The following is a 25,259-nucleotide window of genomic DNA, read 5'->3' as shown; positions in this document are numbered from 1 at the left end:
CTTTCCCTCCCGTGATGCGAATGTCGGTACTACAGACCACAACTAATTATGTTTAATTAATAATCTTTCAGAAAGTGGCAGTGTTTATCTGCCATAGTAAACACTTTTGCTTGATCATAAATCACAGAAAATACGAATAAAACACAACCATTCTTAAGCACATACTTTGTCTTGTGTACTGATGTTTGTCATGAATGAACAACCACCCTTCACTTCAGACACTATCTCAGCATCACTGTCATTAGCTACGCAGCCAAAGAGCGTAACAATTTAAACAAACAATAAAGTTGACCTACGGAACTTTTGCACGCTTCAAAAAGCAGTGTTGAATCCACAGAATCCCTATCTAATTTTAATCAGCGGAGCAAACAAACATCTCTGTGCTTACAAAATCGCCTCCGGGAATCTTGGTCTCGTACAAAAGAAGATATTCTTTCGCTCTCAGTAAGCTTTAGCTGCCCATTACTGAATTAATAAATAGCTAATCATTTAGGCTAATTGTTTCCCTGAATTAACTCATTTTAAAAAACAGAAGTTTAAGATAACATTTTGACAAAACAGAGAAGATGTAATCGAGAAACTTGAAAATGAAAATCTTCATAATTGTTATTCTACAGGGTGGGTGGCAAGTAAGTAGGTATTAAATAATCGCTTTGCATTGGAAATATAGAGGTTATAACCATTTCTCAATGCCTACTTGCTTCCCACCCACCCTGTACATAAGACATCATTAAGTGACATCAAACCAAGATGGATGACACATAGGAGATACAAAAATTACAGAGATTAGCCGGACACCAGACGTAAAGAGGTCAATTTTAAGATACAGGGGAAGACGTGAAGGTAATATTAAAATGGATTCCAAAGAAGCAGGGTATGAGTATGTGAAATCCATTAACATTTGGAGTCATTAGTGTGTCCGTAAGATTGTACTGAATGAACAATCAAACGCTGGTCTGGTTCGTGGCGTGGATAAATGATCCAGACATTCTAGACGTCGGCATTGGATGAAAGCAGGTGATAAGCTTAATGCATAGTTCGCTTTACGCCCGATAGGAGTCTGGGTGGATTCAGAAGGTGCATGGACATGGTGGCAACGTGGAAATATGTGACGTTCCTTCCAATAAGTGTCGTACGGAACAAAACCTCAACTTGTAGGCCTACACACTGCATGATAATAACCAAGGCTAAAAATATACTACGTAAGTACTTTACATTTAGATTTAAAACGACCGAATTAAAACGTCCATTCTTTGTGGCAGGTCCCAAATTGCTAACCAACATATTCAGTGCACTCCAACTTTCCACACAATTTAACACCATTAACATCCAACACCGTACAAATCAGTGCCAGACAGTTCTCATTAGAGTGATGGAAAGGCTGTAACATGTTAACAGCCTAACACTCAGTCCACTGACAGGAAGTCGTTACTATATTTCTGGTACACATGCTGAGAATGTAACAGCACATTTTAATCTATAAACTAAAAAAAAATAAAAATCACAGTTCTTCATAATATTAAAGTGAAAGAACCATTCGGTTCTCAAAGGACCAGAATATAAGCATATTTACAACATTTAATATAGCTAATTGAAACTGATTAATGGTAACGTGTTGTGTGTCATTTTTAATGTTAAAGTACACGATTAATATTGTATGTTACTGCATAAAATATATTTTGTTGGTTACATGATGTGAAAATGCACAAAGCTAAGATCGCGAAAGCTTTGAACCTAAGAGAAAAATAAAAGTGGCCAATAAAGGGAAACACAAAGGGGAGAAAATTAAATTGACTCGAAAGAATGGAAAATAAATTTGAATTCAAAAGGACTGCTAGTTGCAGCTGAAACAACAGGGCAAAAACGTCTGTGCTCAGCAAAAAGGCTAAGAACATTTGCGTAAGCACGGAGAACACGGTTCAGGGATCTCCGCTCCCTTTCATGCTAGTTCAAGAAAGTTTTCGTTTACGGAAGTGGTGGCATTCTATTAATGTAGATCTTCTGGGTTGTACATCTGCGTGGACTTGTAGGTAAACACCGACGTTTCGGAGTTACACACTGACTCAGAAGGGCTGAAGACGGTTGTTATCTACGTAAAAGTTCACTCGGAGTTGCAACCCATAGACCAACGTCCACATCTTCACCGCCGCTGAAACCTCAAACCTAATACTGTGACATCTGCGTCTTTTACCAACAACGTAGAAAGAAATCCTGCAGTTTTTATCAACTAACACAAACGCGTAGCTATGAAATAACAAGATAAAGCGAGTTCTCTATACACTCCTACTCCACATTCGACAGTTCCCGGGATCAAATCTCGGGCCGGAAAACGGCGATAGTAACTAAGGGTTTCCGGGATTTTCCTTAGTTCCTTTAGGATAGCACCTTAAATTTGGCAATTCCATATTTTTCCGATTAATTATTCATAGTCACGTACTTGCTAGATGCTAAATAGTCTCAGCTATTGACAGCGTCATTAAATAAATAACACAGATTTCAACGGCGGTTACAGAGCTGTAGAATTCACGGATGCCTGCGCCTCGCAATATCAGAGCCACACTCTGACAGAGCTTTTGGTGGTCCTTGAAGTGAGAGGACGTTTGAAAGTGACACATCAAAAATTTTCCTATAACATGTTACAGTAATTTGTCTCGTGATATGAACTTCGCTACAGTTAAAAGGGTAACCCGCAAACTGGGTACAGTTTACTCACCAAGCAGTTCAAGCAAGAAACTGCATCGAGTAAAGCCGACTGAATTAAATTTAAAACGAATTGGTCTTCACTTTTATGGGCATGAAGCATGAATATTCTGCGAAGCAAAATAACAGAAATCACGTGGCTTGAAAGAACGTGCCTGATTCGAATACATATTTAACATTAGCTTTCTTTCTCCACGATGATGGTACATGTACCAATGCACATACGATAATCGGTTAAGAGTTTAAAGTCTAGTGGTAACTATATGTACCACCGTCATCAAAAATCAAAATTGTGAAATCCTTTTTCTACGTAGATTATTTCCTTGAACAGGATCGTTTTAATGGTTACGGTATGGCCATTAAGTAATATGGAACTGTTAATTAAAATGAGCTGTGATAGTACGATCATGAATTGGAGTGATGTCGTACTTTTCGAGCAATCTTCCGAATACGGACGAAAACCTTCAGTAAAGTTTTCAGATCTTCTACCAGAATTTGGTAATGCGCGGTGTTGATATGATAACCGGTTCGGTTGAGTACTGTCCGTTTTCGGAAAAGGGAATGTAATTTATTTATTTACTGATTTCATTGCACCTGACTTTTACCTTGGTCCTACCCAATTTGACAGTTCCACATACTGACTCATAGCATTATACGCGGCCGGCCGTATCGCTGCATGAATTTCCGATGTTGCTGAGAAGACGCCAAACAAATTCTAATGGCACTCGTAGGAATCTGCTCTTTTCTGTCATGATAGTTTGTGGTTTTCCATTTGTTTCGTATCTAATTATATTTTTTACTGTACTACAATTACAGCGAAATGTGAAGGGTCACGAAACTGGCCTAGCTGCATACAATGTGACTTATTTATATTATTTATTTATTTTTTTAGTGTTCTGTCTGACGACAGGTCCATATGAACAGGATCCTTCCATCCTTTTCTCGGACTGGGACCTGTTCATATACGTTCTTGGCAGATGATCCAGAAGTGGTTTGCCGTTGCCTTCTTCTGTGTGTGAATGGAGTAATTGTTGGGATGCCACGGAGGAAAACTCCGTGTTGCCTAGACCACGGCCTTGCCCAACACAAGTTATAAATTCGGGCACCGCCGGGAATCTAACCCGAGACCCCAGGATTACAAGGCCAGCGTTCTAATCGCTAGACCACCGTGGCTATCAATGTGACTTACTGAAACAGTATTTCATAATTCGAACGTAGTATGTGCTCAGAGAAGAGACTATGCCATTCGAGATAAACGGATTGCTTATTTTCGTACATGTGCTGATATTAATTTAGGTTTCAGGGTACTCACCCTGGAAGCAGACAGCCCTCTTGTCGTACAGCACGACCACAAACACAAACAACATGTTGACGACACTGATGCTCAGCTTTCTACTTGGTGACAGTGACATGTCTGTTGGCGCCTGATTCTTCCCGTCTGTCGGCGCCTTACTTCATCGCAACACCTTGCCAGGTAATTTCCACCGTGTCCTGTTGGAATTCACACCTTCACTTACAAGAATACTGTTACCGGAATGTCATGACCTTCTACAGCGACATCCAACATCAGTGTGACTGTTATCACACGCTATTAAATCACCACAAATCAAAATTGATCACGCTAGTATCATTAAGTAAGATTTTAGAAAAACACCGTATTTATAAGAACAGTTAAGGGAAAAAGTGTCATGATTTAAACACAATTGTCAGTCACTTCAGTTTCTACTCGTACAAGATGAATATGACTGAGTCAAACTACGTTCTATACAACGAGATAATATTCACGAACAGGTTATGTTCCGCACGACATGGACACTTAATCTTACGAGACTACCGTTGGATGCACATTCACTCTCTACATAGCCTACGTCCGAAATGGTTCATGCGTTACTGAGCTCTTTACTCTGTGAGTGCCCCCACTGCTGGAGTTCAGTGCTACCACCAGTTGCCCCTCGATATTTGTTGGCACATTCACTCCTATCCGACTGAATCACGTCTTATTTCCAACACAACAGTACATTCAACTTTCTATTCATATGCACATTTCTTTTATACAAAGTTTCCACTGGCAAACTTTTTATTTCGAATTGCAAGGTCCTCACTTGGACTGTTTGATTTTTATTACGTGTAAAGATTCAGAGAAAATCAAACTGAAATTTTAAAAAGAAGAATCGAACCTCATCTTAATACACAGTCCGGATACAGTGATGATCAGGCTCTTACAAGAGTTTTAGAGTGAAATTATATCACAGCGTACTTCATGCTGATTCTACGTGATGAACTGTGAGTTTATGATTCATCAACTGCAGTACTAATACGTCACACACAATAAAACAGCATCAAACTTTAGTCCGTCAAAACTAGTAACATGGCAAAGAACAATTAATTGTCTCACGCAATTCACGCTGAAGAGCGTAGTCTGGACCCTGAACAGAACACACAGAGAGAACCGCTCGCTTACTCAGAGCAGCTATGACTGTAATTCACATTGCATTCTACCTTTTCTGTTGCTTGGTCACGAGCTTTCGGGTGACGGCGGGAGGGCGACAGAGGTTCACGCGCATGTGCAGGTGTGTGCCAAGACACGGCAACTAGCCCGCCCTCTGACATCCCTAAATGTTGGCAGACGGAAGGATCATCTTCTTCAATCCACCTTTGTATAGCATACAATAACTGATGATTTAAGGTTGAGTTGTCTCCATGTTTCTAACCCCACACGCAGAAGAAACAATACTGATCGCGACACTCAACCGAACATCATATTCTACAGCAAGTCAGCTACACAATATGTTCACCCAGTTACGTCATCATAACCGAACTATTGCTGCATGAATCACCAGAGGACGTACAATGATTTTACAGGAAGAAAGTCGTACGATATACGTGACTGATTCTTAATACACGTTTCCCCTTCATGATTCATACCTCTCGGTTGTTATTGTGACGTTGCTGTGGTACATGTGGACGTGAGGGGGTCAAATGCGTCCTTTTGTCGACTTACTTCGGACATGAGAAAGAATTAAACACGAAGTTTGTCTGAATTGACCCAAAAATTTCGTTCCAATATCCAAAAAAATAAAACGCGTCTCGAAATTGGTTAATGTTGCTTACGGCAGTGTTTATCAACTGGGGGGTTCGCAGACCCCCGTGGAGACCAAGTTGTGCCTGGGGGGTCTATGAGTTCAAAAAATATTTCACTATTTTATTTTTTATGCTGTATTTCTGCAAGTTTCGAGATTTCTTTCATCACATTCTTTCGTCCACATAATCGCCCATATTCTATATAATCAAAATTTTTGAGCCAAGTTCGGTTGGGTGAGGGGGGGGGGGGGTCCGGCTTATTAGAAAGGTCCTTCGGGGTCCTACAAAGCGGGGAATGTCTCTAAAACCGAAAGAATATCTAATCGTCAAGAACGTCTCTGTTCTTCTATTTGTTTATATTAAAATGTAGTTCATAAAATAATGTAAATTATATACAATTAATGAAACTCGCCGACGTGAGAATCTGAAATCTCAGACAGGCAGGCCCATCTTTGAAATAATTCTGTACGCCTTACGTGTTTCCACATCCAATTCCCAGGACTGAGATACCATGAGAAAATGACGGAAAACACACTCAAGACCGAACACTACTTCTTCATAACTTGTATAAGCACGAAAATCAGTTCAATGCAAATTCTATGGATCTCAAATATATTTTATTTTAACAATATTTTAAGTGTGGTCGATGTCAATGTACCTGAAAATTGACAATGCTAACCGAAACATTCAACCATGTAATACAATTAAACAACACACTAAGCTGAATTAGTTGTAAAAAAAGAGTAGTTATATGTAGATATTGTAGGTTGACATAGTGAAGAGCCTGAAATCTGAATCAGCCAAGCCGACAGTGTAACTGACTACGCGCTCTGCAATACATATACGAGATTAACAGAATTATCGAAATTCCTCATTTAGAGAAAAATGTGATATCGTATGAAGAGTTTATTGAAAATTTAATAACGATTGAATTAGATGGTTTGCCTTAAATATGTCAAAATGACATTCATATAATTATTATTTAATTAATGATCCATTCTAGCTGACAGTTTCATAAAATTATTTCAAAGCACGCCATGCGATGATAAAATCTACATCATACCCAATAATCATTCCTTGTGTCGTTGCATGACACAGAACAGGGATATACAATATTTTCAAATTAAGGGAAATTCCAGTTTGGTATTACGAATTTACGCACTTTCAGAAACCAGAAAATAGTAGAATAAAGAATAATTTAATTTGGAGGTATTCGATTCCCTGAGGTACTTAATGCTCTTGCTTGTATTCGAAACTTCTTTAAGTAGTTACTCTGTTCATGCAGGAAATTACTTTACGTATGGATTCGTAAAAAAGTTATCGATTTATCACGGCCGCAAATCTTTCAAAATTAATTATTTCACAACAATAAATCAATAAAATAAATAAATAGCATTATTTTAATCTAAAAGACCGTATGAAGCTGAAAGTAAATTCAGTCTGCAACCAACAAATGATCCAGCGATACATCAGGTTCTCACGGCGTCGAGCGCCTTCAACACATAATCAGATAAGCTAGGCTCACAAGAGAAACAATTAATCCGTAAGTCAAAATTTACTGATTGAATTCCTCCTCTGATGGGTATAATGTTTACCTAAGTCCTGGTAATCTTAATTTTCGAGTAAAGTCGATAATAATTTTTAATATAGGTCTGTTTTACCCACTATTCTAGTCATTAAATACTACTGCGAAATATTTGCAGGGTTACTTACGTTTCTCTTGTTTTGACGTAAACGTACAAGGACAAATTCCTAGTCCCTGATTGTAGATTGTGTTATCGATTTGTAGAAACAGGGAGAACAGAACCATGAAACTACAGCCAGAGCCATGCGTTTAATTTAGCTTTTCTACAAGTAAACTCATTAGGAGCTACAAAGTTCCACAGAGTAGCACAAAGGGAAAATCTTTTGTTCCAGGCGCTTTTCCATCCTTCGGAAGACCCGTTAAAGTCTCTTTCCGTCCGTGGGTTTGTCCGATTTTCTGTATGCCCGTACACAAGACACAAATCGAAAACTACTGAACGGATTTTCGTGAATATTTTACATTGGGAAGTTTGGTAAAAATAGAATATCGATAACAAACATTTTACATACAGATCAATTTAGTTTATACGCACCGAACTAGGTGAAGAATCACTCAGCCAGTTTCATTGTCATTGTTACTATGGTTACCTTCGATAAGAAAGACTAATTATGAACGTATAAGTAATTGTTTTTCACTAACAAGTTTCAAGTTGGAAAAGTTTATCTGTGTTATTACGTCATTTAACTTGATGCTGGAAGTTTGGAGGCGACATTCGATCACGTGACCCTGGTAATTAGGTATGGGCAAGGCTCTGCAGGAGATGTCTGGCTTGCTGGACGGCAGTGTGGTTGTGGTTTACAGACTCCATCCGAACTTGTACTCCAGCGTCTAAAAGAGTCGACCTAACTTACTTGTCTTTGTTCTAGTGCTGACAGTGATGCATTAAGAGCCTTCTAGAAAGACACAGTGAACCTGGAGTGTGTATTTTCTGGGAGACAAAGCTCCGAGTTAGCCCTGCTACAGGCGATTTCCATGAGAAGAGGTGACATGGGAAGTGTTTATGTTTTACGGTCTTCAATCTTTTCTTAATTCTGTTGGAAAACACACAAGAGAAGGCTCCGAGTGTTCTGCTTGCCGCCATTGAAGTGTCTTACGTCCGAAATCCGACAGTATGTTCTCAGTTATCTTCCTGCATAATATACAAATGTTAGTAGTCATTTTGTGTTACGAAATTTTCGGCCTATGGGATAATATTTATGAGCTTGTGTTGTCATAGCAATTATGTTAAGGAAATCATACAGACTGAGAATCTTCGATAACAGGGTGCTTAGGAGAATATTTGGCCCGAAGAGGAATAAGGTGACTGAAGACTGGAGAAAACTGCATAATGAGCTGCTCCATGATTGATTGTCTTCACCAAAAAAATATTAGGATAATCAAATAAAGAATAATGAGATGCCTAGGGCACTTGCAAATATTAGTTGGAAAGCTTAATGAAAGAAGAACTCGGACGACGAAGGCGTAGAAGGGAGGCTAATAATGAGGTAAATGTCGGGACAATAGGATTGGAGAGTATGGATTGGATTCATCTGGCTCAGAAAGTTTTGGTGAGGGGTTATTGTAAAAGTTTACAGACGTATTTCTACCAATTTACCCCCCCCCCCCAAAAAAAAAGAATAAATTTTAAAATATACAGAGAGCTTACATCTAGAATGAGGGGGATTATTTTCAGAAGAATTCGTGTCTTAATACTTTAAACTTGTGTGCGATTATGAAATAACGTGATGGTATTCCGCTGCATATTACAACAGCACAAACATTGAGACACAGTCGCTTAGTTGCAGAAATGGACGGTCATATACCAATTCTCACGCAAGGCATGTCGGCAGCATATTGTTAAACTTGTGAACTGACCGGGGTTAACATATTTGCGCTCTGTCTCCTTCCTGTCCAACCATTACGTGAATCCGCACGATAATTATTGTTAAACCACTTCTTACCCCCATTCGTTCCACGGGTTGAAAGCTTTGAATCAGATCAGATCTGGAGATCTGTACCAAGCACCGCTGTGGCAGCCACGTGTCCTGGAGACCTACACCTTAATCACACCAGGCGCTGTGTGTGACAGCCTAACACTAGGGACAATTGCCTTAAGCTTCAAAGATGGACTCATCCCGAGCATCTTCAAAATAACTTGCAAACGAAACAAAGAACAAGGGAAGAGTTAAAGTATTATGAAATACGGAATTAAGTAAACAGAGAAAGACAAAGGAATGAAATAAAAAAGGGACGAAACAGGGAAAGAAAGTTGGAGGTAAACTCAAGAATGGAGCATGTAATAAAGAAATAAAAAAACAGGTAGCAAGAAATAAAGAAACAAGGTAAGAATCGATAAAGGATGAAATAAATATAATGGCAAACAAAGTCAGATAGAAAGCAGGAAACAAATAAAAGCACTGGTCAGAAATTAGGTTCTGGTCGTCTTTGTGTTTCGAATGGATTGCAAATGTCCTCTGTCGGATCCAGTAAAATACTTGGAGAATTGTGTTCCTATCCAGCGTGATCCAGGGTGGTTTGAAATAAAAAAGATAAATATCAGGTGGAATGCCGTACCAAAAGATTAAAATGTAATGCAAAGATCAGCCTCTCATAGTATTTCTGTGGCAAGGTTAATAGAATTAAACATCGTTTACCATTAATAATTACTACAACAAACGTGGAGACAATCACGCATTACACAGCCCACTGAACAACGTGTAGTATCTCTCGTCAACAACACAGAACCCAGAGCGGATCCTACAGGATGTACAACAGATCAGTTCGTCCTCTGGTCGAAATCCTCGTCTTCCATTCATGTTAGTGTTCAATGATTGATCCAAATCTGTGCAGCTGTCATTTGGTCTAAGGAATTAATCGTTTGCTATGTCCTTGCCTGTTTGGTAGATGCACTAGCAAAACTGGTGGTGATGTAATTGAGTAAAGTGGAGGGACAGACACGAAGCTGGTGTAACATTGTAGCTGGTTTTGTCTTAATCTACTACAGTTGTTACTAGGGATGATAATCATGCTACTTAGATTAATGTGAGTCGCCCCGTCAGAGACTTGCGTGGCTGTACGCTGGTGACAGTCACTACAAGGCATTTCTATTCTGCTCCTGGCCACCATAGTATCTGGATGTTCCCCGTTAATAAACACTGAGTTTGAATATAAAGATGAAGTTTTCATATAAAATGCTCAAACGCTGGACATGAATTATTGTTAAGACAACAGCGCATGAATAACGAAACATCGATCAATATCCTGTTGACTTATTTACAACAATAAATAAATAAATAAATAAATGTGTGTTTGTGAATATCTTCCAAAAGCAATCTTTACTGTTCAAAATGTTTCAATACGCGCACTGCAGACAGATACATACTGTAAAGATAACTGCAAATTGTGTTGGAGACTTTTTCGAAATTGTGAGTCTCCCCATATGTAACAACTCCATCTGTAAGTGCGTCATTAAAATCCTAAGAATTAACTAATTAGTAACAAGGCTAGAGGTTATGCGTAATGTTTAGTGTTCGAAAAATCTTTGTACAGAAGTGGCAATTTTAAGAGCCACTAAAGATATATAATTTGACCCTAGGCTTACACACAATGCTTTGAAGGTGTATAGATGATGTAAAAAAAAACTGGCTCCGTACATTTCAGAATTATAAATAGAACTCGGAGTTATGACAAGCGCAATTAATATTCTGCAGTATAAATTTCGAGATACACTTCAAATGAACCCGATAAAGACACCGTGAGGTCTTCAGACCTCGCCAGACAGTGACTTCTAATACTCTTGTAACCCGTCCCTCTTCTGTAGCAAGAGGACAAAGCCGGCAACGACAACCAGGCTCAGGCAACCGATCACACAGACTGGGTCCATTGAGTAGGGCGACCATACTGGGTTCTTCTATACCCCCTTTACAAGTATATCCCGACCATCATGCTTATCCGCTCTTTGATATTTGTCAATGGATCAAAAGCATCCACAAAGCCAGTGAATATCCGAAGCATAAAACAAGACTTTGTTTCCACTGGTTTATACTAAAAGCTTCAAACGTCTTGGCTTTTATGTGTATTCCTTACGTCTAGTGTCAGGAACAATTGCTGAAAGTGGGTACCCATGCGCGAAGAAGGAAATGTGTGAGATGAACATATGATAATATGCAAGTGAAGAAGAACGAACAAGTTGCTGAACATCATTACTCTAAGTAGAGGTGATGAGATGGCATTCAATATTCTGTAAAAGCAAAACGTTTAAATTTTACCCGTGCTTGAGAAAAAAAGTTACAGTGGAACCACGGTTACGGAGAATTTGACGTAAGTACGTCTATACGGAAAGGATTTATTCTAAATATTTCATTTATACATGCTTAACAATTGCGTAAAGTTTGATTAAGACATTGCTTATTTAACTTGAATTAGTTACGCTTAAGATAGGTCTTAAGCGTAACTAACTGACCGCCACGGTGGTCTAGCGGTTAGAACGCTGGCCTTGTAATCCTGGGGTCTCGGGTTCGATTCCCGGCGATGCCCGAATTTATAACTTGTGTTGGGCAAGGCCGTGGTCTGGGAAACACGGAGTTTTCCTCCGGGGGCTTCCCCGGTTTCTCCGTGGCATCACAACAATTACTCCATTCACACACAGAAGAAGGCAATGGATCATCTGCCAAGAACGTATATGAACAGGTCCCCAGTCCGAGAAAAGGATGGAAGGATCCTGTTCATATGGACCTGTCGTCAGACAGAACACTAAATAATAATAATAATAATAAAGATAGGTCTGTGGTAGATAAATGTAATGTAAAGTAATGTATTTTAATGTAATGTAATGTACGTTTCCAAGGATGCTGAGTAAACAGATGATAGGTACACTTGTTACACTTTTTCGTTTCCCTTTTTCGTTACACTTTTTTTGCCGAATGACCCTTCCTTATAGACGTATTTACGTCAAGAAATAACAGCACAATTAAATTTGCAACGTTACGACAGCACATTAGCTAACAAAGATTTAAAAGCACTTCTCTCATTTCGGAAGAATTAAGTTTCGCAGAGAAACGCACAAAGGAACCTCGAGTTGCCTATCTGATTAAGAGACATCAGTGTCGGCTTTCTTTGTTACTTTGTCTCATGGGAAGATTCAGTGTGTAACGGTTACTTTACATATAATTTGACTGAAAATAAACCAATGGATAATGCACAAGCCCATAACACGTGCGCAGGTTTAAGGAAATGAAATTTGAATTCTTCATGTTACAAAGTATTCATAAACCAGTTGAGATTTGAGATTCTCAAGGCGGCGAGCATGAAGAGGACTTTCTTGTGAAATGTTGCGTTATGTAAGTCTACCGTCGTTTCAGAGATGCTTACTATCTCCATCATCAGAGCGATAATGAAAAGAAGCAGCAAGCAACTCTGAAACGTCGGTAAACTTCTTACAGCCTACACAGCGCCATAAAGAGGAGTTAAAATGCTTTCCTCAGAATGAAATTCGGAACAGTTTTGAATCCCAACGAGATACTTGTTAAAATGCCAACACGGATTATGATATCTCATTTAAGTTATTTACAGTGCCGAGGTTAGGAATTTGTAAATTAGCATCTCCATGTTTATTTTTATATAGTGCGACAGTTACGTGCAGGAACTACTTTTCACTTGTGTCAATTTTGTTCTACATCTCAATTACAGAATCATTATAAAATCACAATTTCTACAACCCCAAATTTATGAATTGTGGGTACAGCCTAATCACCGGCAAATTCGATTAATTAACTATTTCATTAACTTACCACCTATTTTACCAGTACAATAGAAGACCAAGGGACCGGCCTGCCATTTGAGAAAATATATACATCAAAAATGAAAATATTTTACAGCAACGAATGCGAGGGAGAGACAAACCTATGAGATTCAATGCGAAAAACTCATGATGTGGGCATTCAGGCCATAAAGTTACTGAGAAACTACTACAAAACTAATGAAGTTTCATATTTAAAAGTTTGTACTGATAGTACCGTTACTAAAGACGTTTGAATGAAACAAGAATTCGTAAGAGTAGGAATAAGAAATGCTTAGAAGTCAGTATTATCTTTCCTCGTTTGGTTGTTGTAATAAAACTCGACTCAGGAACTCTGTAAATAATCTTATCGGATTGTACCATACGTACGAGGCGCGTCCACAAAGTAAGTTTCCCACTCGTCCCACAGCTAGCAAACCTTATATTGCGTGAAGCGACTGTGCGTACGTGATAGAGCAATGACGTAACATGGCGCATGCACTAACGGTACTTCCCGCGTTCTCACAGTAGCATCGTTGCAGCTGTTTAAGATGGAGGTTCTTATTCCAGCTCCCGCCGACTGTGAAGTGCGGTCAGTGATAACGCTAGGCCGCACACGGCTCGACGGACAGCAAGTCTCCTGCAGGAGTTCAGCTGGGAGGTGTTTAATCATTCACCCTACAGCCCGGACCTCGCTCCCAGTGATTTCCATCTTTTCCTACACTTCAAGAAATTTCTGTCCGGTCAGCGTCAGCGTTTTGAGAATGACAGAGAGGCGGAGATGGTTGTCACACAGTGGTTCCAATCCCAGGCGGCAGACTTCTACGACACAGGTATTCAAAAGTTGGTCCCACGGTATGACAAATGTCTCAATTCCGGTGGCGAATATGTTGAAAAATAGCTGGACACTTGCTGTATCTGTTGCAATAAATATTTCCATGAAATTGTGTTTTGTTTCTGTAAACGCCCCCAGGGAAACTTACTTTGTGGACGAGCCTCGTATATCCGTTTCGTTGCGGTATTCCTCACAGGCCCTTTACATGACATGAGACAAGCCCCATCTTCGTCGACGTCACATTGAGCTACACGGGGGTAGCCTACAATGCGGGAGGTTAGATACTTCGTAGTAATGCAGCACATAAAGTTACCCCTACCTCCCTGAAAATATTTTCAGAAGCCAGTAAGTAGCAAGAAGAATGCTGACAACGATACAATTTCTCCATTTATTAGATTCCTCACGTACGTAGGTGTTCCTGGTTCTTTCTTTATTAGTTTTCTTATTTTGCGTCTGCACTGGAGGATGCTCTTATAAGTTGTGACGCATCTAAAAAGGCAATTGAGGCACATTCATCTCAAGCTTCAGTCGAAGTACGAAACTGTAAATTTGTAACCCTCTTCGCCTTGCTAGCCTGACGTCGTTTTGAATTAGACACTTACAATAGTTACAACGCAGTGTGTATATATACACACACGCACTCTGGCTTCCACACTTGTTTCAAGAAACTCCTAAAACAGTTATGCCTTCTCTCAGGAAGCGTTAACTCCATACACCAAGAGTCATTTTGAGAAGCTAGCAGAAAGTTCGAAGCTTCATTAAGAGCCTGCTACTGGTCCCTATCTGAAGCCGAATCTATTCCACACCTCCACGCCCTATTTCTTTAGGATCCGTTTCAATATTATCATTACATCTGTATCAAGGTCGTCGAAGTTGCCCTTACGTTGTTTTCTGACGAGGACTTTTAACGTTTCCTCGTGTGCTATAAGCCCAGCCAAATCTTATATTCTCCATTATTGATCCTCACAATATTTGTAGATGGGCATAAATCATTGACGTCTTGAAATGCAATTTCATCCTGCTCTCCGCGACTTCACTCACAGGTCCAAACATTAACCTGAATATTACGTTTACCAACACCCCCAATTAAGCCAAGGCATCAGATTAATCAGTTAATTGTTCTCTCATCAGCAGTAGTAGAGACAAGGTATGAAAACTTAGCAGAAAAAATCTCCAAAATTGCTAGGACAAAACATTTTGCTATTATACCTATGTAGAAGCAGTCGTGAAAATTCCATACAAAAAGATTAGTAGTCCAATTCTGTAGTCAGGCGTCTCCCGAACCATGTCTTTGAAATACTGTAAATGGGATGGGATGCCAGCCCAGTTGTGTACATTTAACTTCTGTTTATGGTGTCTACTTATCCAACTGTTTAAGCATATTGACCTAAATTAAACTGGCACCAATTTCGTGCGGGGTCTGAGTTAAGAAATGTGCAGACAGAACAAAACACAAGCTGTTCATCATAGAAGAGATCTGCTACTGTGGAAACAGCTGATTCGACGGTTTTCCAACATGTCCTCACTGTTATCCAATCCACCAAACGGGTTGCCACAGTGGTACGAGGAGGCACGCGTTCGTGTACCCCGATTTTGATTTCCTGGCCACAGGTCAAAATGAACTCCACGAAATTTTCATTGAGGAGAAATTTATTTAAGATAAGCTTATAAGTGTGTACGTGTGAGCGCGGGGGGGGGGGTGTTAATTAGTTCATGCGCCAGGTCACTATTTCATTATCTTGCCACCAAAATATTTCATGACGTCGAAATGTTGTTATCCCCATGTCCCTAAAAGAATACGTATACAAAGATTTGTCACCAAACGAAACACAAAAATCGATACTGACAGACACTAATTGTTACGCCCACTGATGGTGACAGAAATTTACAGAGCGAAGCTGAAGAAGACTCTTTAATGGCACGATATTCGCACCAAGCTATCGATACCGATTTCTGTACTTGAATCACAGGACACGTGGAACGACAAACGCAACTAAGCTTCGGGCCCAAAAATTATTGTTTTGAAATATTTTTATTTTTTTCTATTTTATAGCTCAAAGGCTTTACAGAACCATATTTATATCACTAGAACCCGAAGATTGTGAATAAATAAATAAAAGCTAAAATAAATCGTATGACAAAATCAACTTCACGAGTCATTTTCTTCCCACTGTGAACCGTCTTGTTCATCCGCATTCAGCCCTTTCCTCAAAGAAAGCAACACTTCTCCTTTAAGACAAATTGGTTAATGCTGTTTAATGAAGTGGTTAATACCTTAGTATTTTCGGAGGCCTGGCGCTTCCGCGGACTATAGTACGTAAATCTCTGCTGTATATTAATGCAAGCCATCTCACGTTTAAACTATTTTGAGTTGCACTTTAGTTGCAGAATACATACATTACTGAAGGGAATAACAACGCTGTTCTTTGTTGAGTGCAATCTAACGCGGCAACTGCAGCAGAAATATCATTCATTTCAATTCTCACAACTCATGAGTCATTAAAATTAACTGCAATTTTATACAATATGGGATTTTGAAGTGGAGATACCAGTTGTATGTGTGATCTAACTCAGTGTCAAATGTATGAGTTATGTCTGCATCTAACTGTGTCACCCTACCATCCGACGTACGTAAAGAAACACTTACCAATGTCGTTTAACTTGGTAAAGGAGGGGAGGAAGAAGCAGGGTGGAAGTATTAGTACGTGGAATGCTAATGGTGAACATTATTCTAATCGTCGTGCCTAGTACACAGGGCGGAGGGAGCGAACACAACGCAGTGGGCTGAATAATTATGAGCAATTAAAATAAGCTGTGTTAAGTTTGTGCCAAGTGAACATGACGCCAGGCCGTGAGTCTGTCTGTCTGCCTGTCTGTACCCTGCCCCGGATCACGTTTTTACAGTTCCTGTTTTGCTGCAGGATAACTCCTCTTGGCAACATGTTCCTTGTCACAGGGCTGGGTTCCAATGTCATATACCTCAAGATGGAAGATAAACACGCAAGAAAGAAGTTATCCTTCTTCATTCTCTATATTGTCAAGGACTAAGCACCCAGAACTCGTTCCGAGACTCAAAGCCGGTCTGACCATGATCATTTCTAATGACTCGTCCTTATTTTATACACGGCTAACACTGTGCTAGTAGCTGTTCAGCACCTCCGTTAACCTACCAACACCATCCGTTGGACACAAACGTCTCTTTGAACCCTAAATAATCACCACGACCAAGATGTTATTATCCCATGTTCTCGGTCTTGCAAGTGAACTTATTCCAAAAGCTTTCTGTAGCAAAATTCTGTAAAGAAGGTCCTTACGGAACTTACCCGAACCAATAGCAGCGCACATGGAGACGCGCCCGGTGTTTACGTCCAGATTGCCCCATGGTAGGATGGAGCAATACGACGCGACGCGGCCAAATGAATGTATAAATGGTTACACTAAAAACAAACAGGACAGAAGCATAGAAAGACCAAGAAAAGGAAGCATACAAGGGCAAGAAAATTAGAAATAATGGCAGAAACCCTCGATTAGGACGCGACCTCTTCGGTTTTCTGTTCGTCGTTATTAAGAGATTGATGAAGCTTCGCGGTTGACAACATGGAGGTTCTTTTTTTTTGTTAAAATATGGGTTAAGTCAGAGGGGTAAGTGGGAGATCAAGGGTGGAAGCAAGGCATACAAGAAAGTTTACACGAGGCGCAGAGAATAGCTGCAAGGAAAGTAAGAACAAAACAAACTTAGCTTAAAGTAGAGAATCCCGAGAAATAGGTAATTTTCTCAAGGCAATAGAACGTATAAAACCAAAACCACAAAAAGGAGAAAATTGCATCTTTCTATCTTCCTGTAATCAGTCAAACTCGCATTTTTTCAAGATTTTATCTCCGTAAGTCGTACTAAACAATTGTTATAAAGACAACCAATGAATAGAATGTTCAGCTTGACACAGTGTTCAGTATACTTAAACCTTACGTAACTTACTTACTACAAATATATAATCTTGCTGAATTATTTTTTAAGTCTAACATTTGACTATGTTTAGGCCTATATGTTTTAATATTTCACTCCTGTTCGCAGAGTCGTTATTAACTGAAAATGAAATTTATGCTGAGTCAAACTGTCTTAAGAAACAAATATACCAAACATATACTGAATGAGGGACCATATTTAAAGGCGGTAACTTGAAAGAATAAGGAGTGGGAAGATAATATTAAACTGTAGCTTGTAAAATAATATCAAAATGTGTGGTTGAGTAGACTTTGTCAGAATCGTAATGATGCCAGTAATGCTCAATACTTTCGTGTCATTTATTTATATGGAAGAGGGAATGTCTGCCAGAAGAAATCCTCTGGTTATCTTCTGGTTTGTAGGGCCGTAGTCAGGTAGACGCTTAACAACGTTTCAGAGGTCCTTGCTACATCCATCATCAGGGTGATGCAGTTAAATAACGTAAGCAGAGTACAACAATTCACTAGAATCTTTAACATCTGTAAGTGACCTGGTATTACCATACGTGGGAATTCCCCACAAAGCTAATTCGAAACGCAGAAATTCATTAGATTTTAATGTAAAATGCCCACTATTGTTGTTGCCTTGGTACAAAACTGGGGTGTGTAGACAACTTTCAGCATCGTAACTCCCCAATACCATATTACACGAAAATCCAATGCGCTATTATTCACTTATTGCTCCACGCGTATTGAAAACGGGAGGTCACAGCTATTTTAATAGACGCTCCACAGCTATGTGAACACGCCTGAAAAATTTAACTGCCGTTGTATGTGTGTTTACTTTTAAAACTTTAAACTTGCATGGCTAAATCGTGATGTATCTCGTCATCTAATCGTCGTGTTTCCCTCCCCATCTCCACAAACAGTAGGGCTATTTACATCTCCACTCCGCTCCCCCCTTCCCCACTTAACTCTAGAAACTAAGTATAACTCGTGGTCCCCTAGTGTTTACTCTCCCATCCATTGAGAAAAACCCGGTAAACAGCTCAGAAGTTACATCAGGAAAGTTTTCAGGGTCTAGGTCGCTTTGTACTTAGTCAGCCACAAACTATGTAAGATCACGTGAATAACACTAACAAATTAACTACACATAATTAAATAATTAACATTAACATTTCGTATAAAACGTTCCCCTTCAAAATAAAGGGACAATTACAATTAATTCTTATTTTCCTCAGAATATCTAGGATGAAGAATGCATTTTTAAAGTACTTAAGTTAAATACTGTAGATAAGGTACGTTATAATATTAATGAAAATATAAGAAATTACCTAGCCCCTGAAATTAATTCTTTACCAACTACCACACAGTTTCCCTACAAATACAAAAAAAATTAATGGCCAAAGAAAATAAGCAGACCTCAAACAAGTTCATCCAGGAAAAAACTGTCCTCTCAAAATCAATGCCGTGTCCTGCACGTATAGTATACTATACATGCTACAAACCCTTCCAAAATCAATGCCTTGAACAGTACGAACTCTGAAGCCCATGACGTATTCAAATAACGAAGGCATTTTGGAAAGATTGAACTTACGGCATTCATTTCAGCAAACGCCCTCTTCGAAGAGTTACCAACAGCTCAGCTAGTCAAGAAATTTCACGAATTTTATGAGATCCTAAAGTTAATTATCGTGTCCATAAGATCTGCATATTGCATTCTACCCTGAGCCATATGAATCCAGTTCACATTCTTACACCCTTTTCCCATTTATACCTGTTTGAATGTTGTCCTTCCACATTCGCTTAGGAATAATTCTACACTTTTTCCTCAGTGATTCATGCTTGTTAAAAGCCACGACCATTTCAGTCTCCTTGATTTTATGAACTTAATGACATTTCAAAAAGAGTAGGGAATATAAATTTTGAAGCTCATCGTTAAGTAATTTTCTCCAATCTGTATTTATTTCGTATCTCATAAGTCCAAATATACTCCTCAGAAGATTATTCTCAAACATCCACTTGCCTGGAGATAACATTCTTGTGTTATAGTTACCCCTATCTGTCATATTTGTTTGCAACGGGACTGGCTCGGTGTTTGCATCATTTAGGGTGCTGCATGGGGGTAGATAAGGGGAGAAACTGCTTGCATGTGTCTAGAGGATCGATCAAACAAAATTTATTTACCTTCAGTCTGTGTGTGTAGTTTAAAATATAGGGGGAGATATATGTGGATGAATTTGATTTTGTTTGAAGGATAAAAGTCAAGATCATGCATTGGAGGAAGGATTTTATGTAATACAGTGCAAGCAAGTAAAGGTGATAACAACAAATCCCTAATTTATCCAGCATCTATTTGCAGTGACCACAAGATTATCTCAGTACACAAAGCTCGTGTTTAGTTGGTTAACATAAGAGGCAATTACAAATTGTAATGCCAGTTCAGGACAGGTTGAAATATAGTGGTTTTGTAGATTGTCTCCAAGTCTTCTCACCCTGACCTCCGTTCACTGACGCCCGAACTACATAAACAAATTTCTTAAGAGGGCAGATGTAGGTACCGAAACGCGTAGAGATAAGTGTCGTTGTCACTGGAAGAACAGGAGAATTTTTATGATACAGCGAACATGGTTAGGACTAAGCAGTCATCTTCACAGTAATGTACCTTTGAGTAACAAAAAAAACGCGGTGAAATCATTCACCAGCTACTAGCTTCCAAAAAACACTCTGTTCTGTGGATTTGTATCCTGGACAGACTGTAGCCATTACCTCACTGGAATCTGAAGTATATCAATTAAGGAGTTAATATAATTGAATAGTTTTATAAGTCTGGGTAACGGCAGCATTCATAATCAAATTAATGCAAATGACAAATATTTTAAATTCATTACAACTACCCTTTTAAAAGTTTTCGACATAATTAAGACTGAGGTTGCATTTCACATCACATTGTCGTCAGCAAAATAAACACTTTCTATCAAACTAAACTGAGACTTTAAAATCGTTCATCTGAATACTATTTATACATCTCGTTAATTAAAAAGTTTGAATTTTCTACATGAAAAAATTCCCTTGTTTAATCCACTGTACAGTATACATTCGTCAGGAAACGAATCAGTTTGTTTTAAATTCCCAAATTTTTTATGGTGTATTCAATTAATTACGATCACAGAAATGCAAGTACAAAACAGATCCCACTCCCGATGAGGTAACATGAATTGTAGGTGGTGAGTATGAAGATGAATGCCTTCTGGGTTGTTGCGCTGTGTAGTCTGGTCGATGTTAACCAACGTTTCAGAGGTCATACTGCCTCCGTCATCAGGGCGATGAGTATGAAGATTTCTCTCTTCTGGGTTGTTGCGCTGTGTAGTCTGGTCGATGTTAACCAACGTTTCAGAGGTCATGCTGCCTCCGTCATCAGGGCGGTGAGTATGAAGATTTCTGTCTTCTGGGTTGTTGCGCTGTGTAGTCTGGTCGATGTTAACCAACGTTTCAGAGGTCATGCTGCCTCCGTCATCAGGGCGGTGAGTATGAAGATTTCTGTCTTCTGGGTTGTTGCGCTGTGTAGTCTGGTCGATGTTAACCAACGTTTCAGAGGTCATACTGCCTCCGTCATCAGGGCGATGAGTATGAAGATTTCTCTCTTCTGGGTTGTTGCGCTGTGTAGTCTGGTCGATGTTAACCAACGTTTCAGAGGTCATACTGCCTCCGTCATCAGGGCGATGAGTATGAAGATTTCTGTCTTCTGGGTTGTTGCGCTGTGTAGTCTGGTCGATGTTAACCAACTTTTCAGAGGTCATGCTGCCTCCGTCATCAGGGCGGTGAGTATGAAGATTTCTGTCTTCTGGGTTGTTGCGCTGTGTAGTCTGGTCGATGTTAACCAACTTTTCAGAGGTCATGCTGCCTCCGTCATCAGGGCGATGAGTATGAAGATTTCTGTCTTCTGGGTTGTTGCGCTGTGTAGTCTGGTCGATGTTAACCAACTTTTCAGAGGTCATGCTGCCTCCGTCATCAGGGCGATGAGTATGAAGATTTCTCTCTTCTGGGTTGTTGCGCTGTGTAGTCTGGTCGATGTTAACCAACGTTTCAGAGGTCATACTGCCTCCGTCATCAGGGCGATGAGTATGAAGATTTCTCTCTTCTGGGTTGTTGCGCTGTGTAGTCTGGTCGATGTTAACCAACGTTTCAGAGGTCATACTGCCTCCGTCATCAGGGCGATGAGTATGAAGATTTCTGTCTTCTGGGTTGTTGCGCTGTGTAGTCTGGTCGATGTTAACCAACTTTTCAGAGGTCATGCTGCCTCCGTCATCAGGGCGGTGAGTATGAAGATTTCTGTCTTCTGGGTTGTTGCGCTGTGTAATATGGTAGATGTTAACCGACGTTTCAGAGGTCATACTGCCTCCATCATCAGGGCGATGAGTATGAAGATTTCTGTCTTCTGGGTTGTTGTGCTGTGTAGTATGGTCGATGTTTACCAACGTTTCTGAAGTCATACTACCTCCGACATCAGGGCGATATCGACCATACTACACAGGGCAACAATCCAGAGACAGAAATCTTGGACATTGTTTATTGGCAAGTATTCATCAAGTGAAACAACGTGTTACCTTGAAGACGAGATCCTATATATAACAAGGTGCATACTTTTGGCGTTGTACTAAACTTACTCACTCGCTTTTTGACATGGAAGAACTACCCTGAAGAAACCAGAAGAACGCAATCTGAGTAATGTTTCATTCTGTCCTTAACACCCCGAGTACCAAGAGAAATGGGGATAAAAACAGAAAGGAAGCTGTAGAATGAATGACACGTGTGAGGGATAAACAGTCCTGTACGTGAATGGGGTGAAAAGTGCGGGGTGGGAACCTGTTGTGATGAGGCGGAACTGAATCCAACATAAAGGATATCATGGCCAAGCATTTCAACTCGGTGGAAATTGATTTAGCACTAGATTCTTTTCGCCTCGCCCATGCCATATCATTCATGCTGAAATAAATTTCGAAAGTTTTTCAAAACACTTGTTGCGGAGTCAGATTCCAACAATTCGACTGCGAACGCTGGTTTTCGTAGGCAAGTAATCATGAATATGTTATACTCTACAGATTTACAACGGCAGGCAAATATTCAGTTACCAGACGTGCCTCTTTTTACGTGCAAGACATAAATAACGCAATATCGTACAGGGATATAGATACTACACTCTTAAATTATATCGCTTAATAAATTACAGCCTGTCTTCAGAAGCCAATAGTCACTCAGTAGCCAGAAATTCTCCATCTTTCAGGGAACCCGAATGTTTATTTCTCTGTAAGATTTTAAGGCTGTCACAGCGGGGAAGATTTCGATGTTGGTCTGCTGGATTGTTAAACTCCATGAGGACTTATAAGTAGGTCGAAGGAACAGACGGTATATTTATCCGTAACATTGGTATGTACCTGCATGTCCACACGGCCAAAATATCAACATCGACACATTCATTAGTGTGTTTATTACAGCCCGCCATCGGTCCTTATTCTGAAGCAGGCGAATATAGTTAACAAATTAACATCTTATTTCTCTACCTTCTATTTTAATATTGTCCTCCCATCTACGCTTAAGTCTCTTAAAAGTTATCCATCTCTTTCTGATCAAGAACTTGATCATCCTTGATTTAGATTAAAAGAATACAAATTCCTAATTTTATAACTGTGCACTTTTATCCAATCTTCTGCAACTTTCGTCACCTCAGAAAGACGACAAAGCACAACCAGCTGCCAGAATATGAAGGCCGCGTATCTATACGTGTGCAATGTTCTTCCTCTGTGTCTAGCGCCCAGGTCCATCGAGACACTACAGTAATTTATGTCGGCGCAACAAAATATTCTTCATTGACTGACTCCATCTCGCCAGTAAAGCATTTACACCGAGAGGCAAATCGATGTGACGTATCACTTCAAACCCGCTACTGAAATTAGTTCGGGAGTGAACGCCATTACAATATCTGGCCGTTGTTAAACAACCCTTTTACAGCACTTTCCATTACTTGACAAGTTGCTCCCTTCTATAAGCAAGTTATAATACTACGTACCAAAGTTAGGAGGCAAAATCTTAATTGCATTTTGCACTTAGGGCGATTATCAAACTTCTTAAAATTACTTCTGAATTGCTTTTCTGAGCCCATCGGAATAGAGATCGGTCTTTAGTATCATCTTCTACAGTTCTCCCTGGTCGTTGGTTACGTATTCATAAATATTTTAAGCTCCTCTGCTCCTGTATGAAATTCAGAGCAGTACGAACGAAGAGCTCACAAAATTGGATCATTGAATGGGGCCGTTCTGATTAACTTTTCGATGCGCTGTCCTTTGTGAATGTTATTATTGTTGAAACTCGTATCTTAAAATTATCCATAAACGATCATAGGACCCACGTGTCTGTTACCGCAGTAACATTCTATGGTCTCAAATATGACGATTGAAGCGGGAAAATGTAACTAAAACCTCATCGTATTATAAAGAATACGTGTTAACGAGTCTCGTCTAGTCGTACATTTAAAATAAGAGAGCTATGTGGCCTATTCTCTCTCTCCACACACATATATACTAAATTCTGTTTAAATAATTTGGGCCACAATGGCTTTATATAAAACAACTTCTGAAACCTTTATAAAGATGCTAATAATTTTATAAGGGACAAACCAGGAAACATAAAACCTTCAGAAGAATAATTTAATACAAAATAAGAACGTATGTATGAAAAATAAAATGGTTCCTCAACTGAGCAACAGCATTGTCACCAAAGCTTAAATTACATCCTCAAGATCACAGAGTGCGGAGAAATTTCTTTAAGAGACGGAGAGAAAAAAAAATCAATGACTGGACACTGTGCAACTCAAAGCCAAAATTATATATTAATTGAAATGTTTTTAATATTGCAAGATGAAATAAAAAAGACAACTGCTTCAGAGAACAAAGTTATTTTTTTCCATTCAGAAGAAAGTAACATTTAAAATGAGATGGAACAACGTATTGCCTCAGTACAGACATATTACGAAAATGATTCTGTTCCTCCAGAAAGAACAAAAAGATTTTGACTTCGATATTTTAATCCTTAAAATTAAATCCTGTTATATTACGAAAAATATGTATTTCAGCATCACCATAGTCTCTTGCTTACCACTCAATCTCAAACAAAGCAGTCTTATGCCCTTTTTACACTTCCGTCGTTTTATGTTGGAAGGATGCTTGTATAAAAGTGAATAACCCCTCAAAGCTTCATTTTCTTTCTTTCCCATGCTTCTTAATTCACGACGGTATGTTAGTAGGGTTCTAATAGGCTACATGTTCCCTCATTTAAGCCAATAAAAGTGTTATGTTTACCGCAAA

At 39.3% G+C, this 25,259-nt stretch overlaps 1 protein-coding gene across 11 annotated transcripts in view; it reads right to left on the bottom strand.

Moving 5' to 3' along the window:
- LOC110830662 (lachesin) overlaps nucleotides 1-25,259 on the bottom strand; it is a 555,442-nt gene that overhangs the window by 251,504 nt on the left and 278,679 nt on the right. For 8 of the 11 annotated variants that reach the window (XM_087340972.1, XM_087340974.1, XM_087340973.1 and 5 more), the window contains one exon: nucleotides 4,013-4,191. In XM_087340972.1, the coding sequence (XP_087197098.1) occupies nucleotides 4,013-4,112 (100 nt within the window). In that variant the 5' untranslated portion in view covers nucleotides 4,113-4,191. Of the gene's footprint in view, nucleotides 1-4,012; nucleotides 4,192-4,877; nucleotides 5,186-17,279; nucleotides 17,394-25,259 lie in introns of those variants that run through there. The other 3 variants (XM_087340971.1, XM_087340977.1, XM_087340978.1) reach the window with 3 other exon arrangements.

This window comes from Zootermopsis nevadensis, unplaced genomic scaffold (genome assembly GCF_977971745.1).
Source record: "Zootermopsis nevadensis isolate Lab colony 2312 unplaced genomic scaffold, Znev_1.0 Znev_ptg000061l, whole genome shotgun sequence".
NCBI classification, from domain to species: Eukaryota; Metazoa; Arthropoda; class Insecta; order Blattodea; family Termopsidae; genus Zootermopsis; species Zootermopsis nevadensis.
The sequence above is the reverse complement of the archived record's forward strand: the minus strand, read 5'-3'. Positions and strand labels throughout refer to the sequence as shown.